This window comes from Oncorhynchus keta, chromosome 23, assembly GCF_023373465.1.
Source record: "Oncorhynchus keta strain PuntledgeMale-10-30-2019 chromosome 23, Oket_V2, whole genome shotgun sequence".
NCBI classification, from domain to species: Eukaryota; Metazoa; Chordata; class Actinopteri; order Salmoniformes; family Salmonidae; genus Oncorhynchus; species Oncorhynchus keta.
Window position 1 is genome coordinate 15,423,764 of NC_068443.1, and position 9,584 is coordinate 15,433,347.

Below are 9,584 nucleotides of genomic sequence, written 5' to 3' on the forward strand. Positions count from 1 at the left end.
CATTGCAAGGTGGCAAAATTAGCTTAGTAGTAACCTAGGTTACTACCACGTTAGTCCGTGGTGGAGGCCGACACTTCGGATGGCAGAGTGGGGGCTGTCCTGTCCCAGCGTTCTGCCCTGGACCTCAAGTTACATCCCTGCGCCGCCTCCCATCGTCTTAACGCCACAGAGAGGAATTACGATGTGGGGAATCGTGAGCTTCTAGGGGTGAAGGTCGCGTTGGAGGAATAGAGGCACTGGTTGGAGGGGGTGGAACATTGTGTGGACGGATCACAACAACCTGGAATATCTCCTCACCGCCAAGCGTCTCAATTCCAACCAAGCTTAGGAGGGCCCTGCTTTTCACCATCTCCTACTGCCTGGGATCCAAGAATGTCAAGCCGGATGTGCTTTCATTCCGCTATAGCCCGGCGTAAAACACTGTCAGACCCCGAGACCATCCTTCCCACCTCGTGTCTGGCGACGGCACTCAGCTGGGGAATAGAGAATCAGGTCCATGAGACACAGCGTTCCCAGCCGAACCCCGGGGAGGGGGGGGGGGCAGATGTTTGTTCCTGATGCTGTCTGCCCCTCAGACCTGGAGTGGGCCCACTCCTCCAGGCTTGTTCCGGACGCTGTCTGCCCCTCAGACTTGGAGTGGGCCCACTCCTCCAGGCTTGCCTGCCACCCAGGCTCCCGTTGGACCCTGGCCTTTGTGCGACAACGCTTTTGGTTGCCTACCATGGTCCCTGACGTCTCTGTTCGTCACCACCTGCACGATCTGTGCGCAGAATAAGACTCCCTGGTAAGCTCAGGCTGGCCTCCTTCAACCACTTCCTGTCCCTTACCGTCCCTGGTTCCACATATCCCTAGACTTCGTCAATGGTCTCCCCCTGTCTGATGGCAACACTGTCATCCTTACAGTTTTCCAAAGCAACCCATTTCATTCCTCTCCCCAAGTTATCCTCTGCCATAGAGATGGCCCTGGGATCCCGTTGGACATGGTCTCCGACCGGGGTCCTCAGTTCTCGTCCAGGTTCTGGAAGGTGTTCTGCATGCTCATTGGGTCGTCGGCCAGCCTGTTATCCAGGTTCCACCACCAGTCTAACAGCCAGTCGGAGCGAGCCAATGAGGACCTGGAGATGACTCTTCGCTGCCTTGTCTCCGCCATCCCCACCACCTGGAGCCAGCAACTAGTGTGGGTTGAGAACGCCCCAACACCCTCCTCTGCCACTGGTCTCTAGCCCTTTGAGTGTTCCCTGGGATATCGGCCCCCGCTCTTCCCAGAGCAAGAGGAAGAGGTCGACATACCCTCAGCCCAGATATTCGTCCGCTTCTGTCGCTGCAACTGGAAGAGAGCCCGGTCAGTTCTTCTCAAGACCACCTCCAGGTGGACCGCCACTGGACCCCGGCTCCCCGGTATTGTCTTCGGGCAGAGGGTATGGCTGTCCACTCGGGATCTGCCCCTCTGGGTGGAGTCCCGCAAACTTTCCCCCTGTTTTATCGGCCCTTTTCCCATCATCAAGATCATTAGCCCCTCTGCTGTTTGTCTTCTGTTGCCCTGTGCCCTCCGTATACATCCCACTTTTCATGTGTCTAGGATTAAGCCTATTGTCTGTCCTGGACCTGTCCTTTGCATGCCCCCTGTTTATATAATAAACGTCCATTATTTGAACTGTCTGGGTCTTTTCCTGAGCCTTGATAAGGTGTCCTTCTTTGCAAGGCATTGGAAAAACCTCCCTTGTCTTTGTGGTAGAATCTGGTTGAAATGCACTACTGAGGGACCTTACAGATAATTGTATGTGTGGGGTACAGATATGAGGTAGTCATTAAAAAATCATGTTAAACACTATTATTACGCACAGTGAGTCTATGCAACTTATTATGTGACTTGTTAAGCACATTTTTACTCATTAACTTATTTAGGCTTGCTATAACAAATGGGTTGAATACTTATTGACACATGACAAGATATGTAAACATGTTGACATTGTGGTATTGTTTGTAGGCAAGTGACAAAAAAAATCTAATGTATCCATTTTAAATTCCGACTGAGACACAAAATGTGGAAAAAGTCCGGGGATGTGAATACTTTCTGAAGGCTCTGTAGATGCCTATTTCTAATTATTTTTTTTTAATGCAAAGATAAATAAATTGATTTTTAGCTCTTCTCACTAACAGCAAATGATTGCATCTTGTTATTATATTTAGCTACCAGTTGTTTTGTTATGAAGTATTTTTCTCTATTTGATCCGAAGCGCAGTTTAAGGTGGAACAGTTGGTTCACCTTTCCCATTGATGTTTGTAGGCTGCTAGGTCTACCTCTGAATAGTGTAATGTCAAATTTCTCGAGTAGACAACATATAATTTATCACCATAGGCCTAATGCATATATCATAACCATTGCAGAATGAATTCCTCACCTTTTCTGGCCATGGTGTAGCCATACAACAATTGACCATGCGCATCTTTCACTGTGCCTATTTGATAGCCTATTATAATAATGTATTGTTTGCATCCGAAAAGGGGAGCGCGGTTTATAACACTACAATTTTTCAGGTGAACAGAGTTGCTATTTTGCATTGAAGTGCCTACTAGTTTTTTAGGTTTTTAGTAGACAATGTTTCAGAATTCGCAGGCAGTGCAGCACATTAGGTTCAGAAAAAGTCAATGCAAAACACAATTACATTCCAACGATCTGTGTACAGGTCCACAACAATGTGCAATAGTTTTAGTCTTTCAGACACGGTCAGATAGTTTACAGCAATTGTCACTGCAAAAGAAAACATTCTGCCAACCCCTCCACACATTCTGCCAACCCCTCCAAACACATTCTGCCAACCCCTCAACACATTCTGCCAACCCCTCCAAACACATTCTGCCAACCCCTCCAAACACATTCTGCCAACCCCTCCACACATTCTGCCAACCCCTCCAAACACATTCTGCCAACCCCTCCAAACACATTCTGCCAAACACATTCTGCCAACCCCTCCAAACACATTCTGCCAACCCCTCAACACATTCTGCTCAACACATTCTGCCAACCACATTCTGCCAAACACATTCTGCCAACCCTCCAAACACATTCTGCCAACCCTCCACACATTCTGCCAACCCCTCCAACACATTCTGCCAACCCTCCAAACACATTCTGCCAACCCTCAACACATTCTGCCAACCCCTCCAAACACATTCTGCCAACCCTCAACACATTCTGCCAACCCCTCACACATTCTGCCAACCCCTCAACACATTCTGCCAACCCCTCCAAACACATTCTGCCAACCCTCCAAACACATTCTGCCAACCCCTCCAACACATTCTGCCAACCCCTTTCTGCCAACCCCTCAACACATTCTGCCAACCCCTCAACACATTCTGCCAACCCCTCAACACATTCTGCCAACCCCTCCAAACACATTCTGCCAACCCTCAACACATTCTGCCAACCCCTCAACACATTCTGCCAAAAACACATTCTGCCAACCCCCAAACACATTCTGCCAACCCCTCCAAACACATTCTGCCAACCCTCCAAACACATTCTGCCAACCCCTCAACACATTCTGCCAACCCCTCCACATTCTGCCAACCCCTCAACACATTCTGCCAACCCTCAACACATTCTGCCAACCTCCAAACACATTCTGCCAACCCCTCCAAACACATTCTGCCAACCCCTCCAAACACATTCTGCCAACCCCTCAACACATTCTGCCAACCCCTCCAAACACATTCTGCCAACCCCTCCAAACACATTCTGCCAACCCCTCCAAACACATTCTGCCAACCCCTCCAAACATTCTGCCAACCCCTCCAAACACATTCTGCCAACCCTCAACACATTCTGCCAACCCCTCAACACATTCTGCCAACCCCTCAACACATTCTGCCAACCCCTCAACACATTCTGCCAACCCCTCAACACATTCTGCCAACCCCTCAACACATTCTGCCAACCCCTCCAAACACATTCTGCCAACCCCTCCAAACACATTCTGCCAACCCTCCAAACACATTCTGCCAACCCCCCCAAACACATTCGGCCAACCCTCCAAACACATTCTGCCAACAAACACATTCTGCCAACCCCTCCAAACACATTCTGCCAACCCCTCCCAACCCCTCAACACATTCTGCCAACCCCTCCAAACACATTCTGCCAACCCCTCCACACATTCTGCCAACCCCTCCACATTCTGCCAACCCCTCAACACATTCTGCCAACCCCTCAACACATTCTGCCAACCCCTCAAACACATTCTGCCAACCCCTCCAAACACATTCTGCCAACCCCTCCAAACACATTCTGCCAACCCCTCCAAACACATTCTGCCAACCCCTCCAAACACATTCTGCCAACCCCTCCAAACACATTCTGCCAACCCCTCCAAACACATTCTGCCAACCCCTCCAAACACATTCTGCCAACCCCTCAACACATTCTGCCAACCCCTCAACACACATTCTGCCAACCCCTCCAAACACATTCTGCCAACCCCTCCAAACACATTCTGCCAACCCCTCAATTCTGCCAACACATTCTGCCAACCCCTCAACACATCAACCCCTCACACATTCTGCCAACCCCTCCAAACACATTCTGCCAACCCCTCCAAACACATTCTGCCAACCCCTCAACACATTCTGCCAACCCCTCAACACATTCTGCCAACCCCTCAACACATTCTGCCAACCCCTCAACACATTCTGCCAACCCCTCCAAACACATTCTGCCAACCCCTCAACACATTCTGCCAAACCCTCAACATTTCTGCCAACCCCTCCAAACACATTCTGCCAACCCTCCAAACACATTCTGCCAACCCCTCCAAACACATTCTGCCAACCCCTCCAAACACATTCTGCCAACCCTCAAACACATTCTGCCAACCCTCTTCTGCCAAACACATTCTGCCAACCCCTCCAAACACATTCTGCCAACCCCTCCAAACACATTCTGCCAACCCCTCCAAACACATTCTGCCAACCCTCCAAACACATTCTGCCAACCCCTCCAAACACTCCAAACACATTCTGCCAACCCCTCCAAACACATTCTGCCAACCCCTCAAACACATTCTGCCAACCCTCCAAACACATTCTGCCAACCCCTCCAAACACATTCTGCCAACCCCTCCAAACACATTCTGCCAACCCCTCAAACACATTCTGCCAACCCCTCCAAACACATTCTGCCAACCCCTCTTCTGCCAACCCTCCAAACACATTCTGCCAACCCCTCCAAACACATTTCTGCCAACCCCTCCAAACACATTCTGCCAACCCTCCAAACACATTCTGCCAACCCCTCCAAACACATTCTGCCAACCCCTCCAAACACATTCTGCCAACCCCTCCACACATTCTGCCAACCCCTCAACACATTCTGCCAACCCCTCCAAACACATTCTGCCAACCCCTCCAAACACATTCTGCCAATGCCTCCAAACACATTTGACCAAGTTCTCCATGCATTGCCATTTCCTTAGATACTGTCTTGGCCTAATTCCAATACTTCTAAGTAGGGCCAATACAGACAATAAGGGCGTTATTGTCACCATAAAAGGTGAATGATGGGCGTTTTTCAGGCGAGCAATTTCACAACAGGTCTGATTTATAACGGGAAACATGCGTATGTATGGCGTGCGCCAAGATTATATGTCTCAATATTTCTGTGCGTGCGTAGTCTTTTCAGCAATGGCACAATTAAATGTAGCAACCGTTATAAGAGGTCTCAGGAGATGACTTCTTCTAAGTAATTTCCACGATCAGGATCCATGCCATGCTCTCCCCCTCTCTCGCTCCACCTCTGGGATGGTGATCAATCACGGGCACTGACGGTATTCTGGCAGCCAGCAATTCAGTCCATAGAAAACAGCCGCAGGTGTGGATAGAATATAGATCCTACAGAATTGTATAGATTATCATCTCCCAAACAATGTTCAAGACGAACAATACACAATTTTTAACTCCACAATTCGCTAATCAGGTAAATCCAGTTCACTTGGATGAAGGAATTCCTGAAAAAATGTCTGAAGTCTATAGTGCTCTTGTCCTGACTCCTGTCCCAAGGTCACAAGACACAGCCCAGTCATAGTGTACAATGTTGCACGGTCATAAAAATAACACCCCTCTCTACTTCCCCTCACTTTATTGAACAGTAATTCACTTTTAAGCAGCTATCCCTCTGGCTTACAATCAATTATATTCACTGCATTGTTCATTCATTCTCGCTCTCTGTCACCCTCTCTCTCAGAAGGGAGGGGTTGAGCAGAGGCAGTAACCTCTAACGCATAACAGTGCTCGAGGATTTAGTTAGACCACCGTCAGCGTGCGGAACCAGTAGGGTAACGTGACCAGAGAAGGATAGAATGTTGTTCAGTCAAACCGGAGCACTGACCAAGGACATTTTGATTAATTCTATCACTTTTTGGAGCTATTTGACCAATTCAAAATTGATTTAAAAAAAGAGTCAAAGAGCACACACAAACCAGCATTTACCAGACAAAGATCAGCATCAAACTTCATGCGGACGTGAGAAGTGATGAGGACAGTTTGGACAAGATACCCATGACATAGTTGGAATAATAGACCCACGATTCTGTTTTTTTATGGAACCACTTAATGCCAATCTATGACAGTTGGGGAAGTTGTTTTCAAACGTTTAATTCTCAACTGGGAGAGAAGGCCTATCAAAACAAACATTTTCTGACGTGTTAGTCAAAGGATCCTTAGGGAATCTTATTTCCATCTTGCAGGTAAGAAAGGGGTTTTACTGACATTCGCCTGCACATGCCTCTTTACATTGAATTTAGCTGCACATTGGGGATATTTTAAGCTATCAGGTTTTCTAACTCATGGGCTATTGGAAAAAGTGTCCGTTATAAATGTTGTAGCCTAAAGTTTTCATGTGTTTATGAGCAGACGGGACTCCTGTCGATTATGGCGAACACCTTGTTCATCTGTTTCCCACTGGTTCTCCTGGCGGGACATCTCCTCGTGGTTACCGGACAAGCCACCCGAACACCGGTTTCGCAAGACCCGCGCCCAGACGTCCATCCGTCCGCCACCCAGAAACCAGTATTCTCTGGTAGAGGGGACGGGTTCAACGCCAATGTCTCCACTGCTCGGCGCATGCGACCTTTGCCACCGATGTGCTCGGGACCCACGGAGATCAGAGACACATTTAAGTACATCAACACGGTAGTATCATGTCTCGTGTTTGTTGTCGGTATTATCGGGAACTCCACGCTCCTCAGAATCATTTACCGGAACAAGTGCATGCGCAACGGGCCCAATATTCTCATCGGGAGCCTGGCGCTGGGAGACCTGCTGCACATTGTGATTGATATTCCCATTAACGTGTACAAGGTGAGAACAATCAAACACACACCAACAAAGGCTCGGCATGCATGTAGGCGACACCACGCATGCGCAAACCACACACACAGGGGTAGTTAAGGGGTAGTTTACAAGCTGAGAAACAGGCTGTACTGGAATACTGAGCCAAAAATATGTGCTCTGTCCCCAGTAAGTTTGTTTTGATATTTTAAAAAATTCCTCCAGGCAGGCCAGAATCATATCAAGCTCAGACACTTGTCTGCAAGCCAAATACTTTCTTCTTCTCAGACCACATTGTATTACAGTAGCTCCACCTCTGTAGCATGTTTTCCTTTGTCTGAGCCATACCACATTCCACATGACTTTCTCTCTCTGTTATGCTTGAATATTCTGTATATTTGGTGTGTGTGTGTGTGTGTGTGTGTGTGTGTGTGAGCGAGAGTACGTGTGAGAGAGAGATATATACACACACACACACATACAGAGAGAGAGAGAGAGAGTATTATAGATATTGGCATTATGGGAAGCCAAACATGTTTAAATGATTAACTGCATACCAGAAGAATCTACCTGTGTTCTATGGAGATAAAACCACATGTGATTCCAATACAGTAGGGTGAGATTGCCTCCACATGCTGATCTATGGTCAGTTTGGTGTTTACCTCCACATGTGATTCCAATACAGTAGGGTGAGATTGCCTCCACATGCTGATCTATGGTCAGTTTGGTGTTTACCTCCACATGTGATTCCAATACAGTTTACATGCTGATCTATGGTCATTTGGTGTTTACCTCCACATGTGATTCAATACAGTAGAATTGCCTCCAATGCTGATCTATGGTCAGTTTGGTGTTTACTACATGTGATTCCAATACAGTAGGGTGAAACCTCCACATGCTGATCTATGGTCAGTTTGGTGTTTACCTCCACATGTGATTCCAATACAGTAGGGTGAGATTGCCTCCACATGCTGATCTATGGTCAGTTTGGTGTTTACCTCCACATGTGATTCCAATACAGTAGGGTGAGATTCCCTCCACATGCTGATCTATGGTCAGTTTGGTGTTTACCTCCACATGTGATTCCAATACAGTAGGGTGAGATTGCCTCCACATGCTGATCTATGGTCAGTTTGGTGTTTACCTCCACATGTGATTCCAATACAGTAGGGTGAGATTGCCTCCACATGCTGATCTATGGTCAGTTTGGTGTTTACCTCCACATGTGATTCCAATACAGTAGGGTGAGATTGCCTCCACATGCTGATCTATGGTCAGTTTGGTGTTTACCTCCACATGTGATTCCAATACAGTAGGGTGAGATTGCCTCCACATGCTGATCTATGGTCAGTTTGGTGTTTACCTCCACATGTGATTCCAATAGGCCTCATAAGCAGGCATGAAAACCATAAACCCCAATACAGGTTAGCCAGGGTTCAGCCTATATAGATTCTCATCTTACTCATGACTGGTTATCCTTTGCCATGGGTGTTCTTTTTGTCCATATCATTAAGTAGATTAGTTTAAATGTGTATAGAGTGAGATCATTCCTGTGTGAGTAACCCTGAACCCTCTATCCCTCTTCCCCTAGCTCCTAGCGGAGGACTGGCCGTTTGGTGTGGGTCTGTGCAAACTGGTGCCTTTTGTCCAGAAAGCTTCAGTGGGCATTACTGTGCTGAGCCTGTGTGCTCTGAGCATCGACAGGTACACACACACACACACACACACACACACACACACACACACACACAGACAGACAGACAGACAGACAGACAGACAGACAGACAGACAGACAGACAGACAGACAGACAGACAGACAGACAGACAGACACAGACAGACAGACAGACAGACACAGACAGACAGACAGACAGACAGACACAGAGAGAGGATATCCCCATAATGTTCCTCCCTGTCTCATCCTCTTCCAGGTACCGAGCAGTAGCGTCGTGGAACCGTATCAAGGGGATCGGTGTTCCCAAGTGGACGGCTATAGAGATCGCACTCATCTGGCTGCTGTCTATCCTGCTGGCTGTCCCTGAAGCTATAGCCTTCGACATGATCGCCATGGACTACAAAGGAGAGCACCTCCGCATTTGTCTGCTACACCCCATGCAGAATTCAGACTTTATGAGGGTATGTACGCACGCACGCACGCACACACACACAAAATACTATATGGAGTGTCCCAGACTGGGGTCTGATGTGGGAAGCTGCAGCTGTGTGCCGACTCCCCTAGTGGTCACTCTGGAAAAGATAA

At 47.9% G+C, this 9,584-nt stretch overlaps 1 protein-coding gene and 1 long non-coding RNA gene across 2 annotated transcripts in view; one reads left to right on the plus strand and one right to left on the minus strand.

Moving 5' to 3' along the window:
- The first annotated feature begins 6,286 nt into the window (after positions 1-6,286).
- The window catches only part of LOC118402504 (endothelin receptor type B-like), a 10,281-nt gene continuing 6,983 nt past the window's right edge, over positions 6,287-9,584 (plus strand). Inside the window, exons 1-4 of the mRNA XM_052476518.1 lie at positions 6,287-6,743; positions 6,910-7,356; positions 8,918-9,030; positions 9,256-9,460. Of these exons, the coding sequence (XP_052332478.1) occupies positions 6,928-7,356; positions 8,918-9,030; positions 9,256-9,460 (747 nt within the window). The 5' untranslated portion in view covers positions 6,287-6,743; positions 6,910-6,927. The remainder of the gene's footprint in view (positions 6,744-6,909; positions 7,357-8,917; positions 9,031-9,255; positions 9,461-9,584) is intronic.
- Positions 7,444-8,508, minus strand: LOC127910999 (uncharacterized). Its single transcript, XR_008077270.1, has 3 exons — positions 8,398-8,508; positions 8,216-8,324; positions 7,444-8,025 (listed from the first exon to the last, which is right to left on the minus strand). It is a non-coding gene; the product is annotated as an uncharacterized LOC127910999 (long non-coding RNA).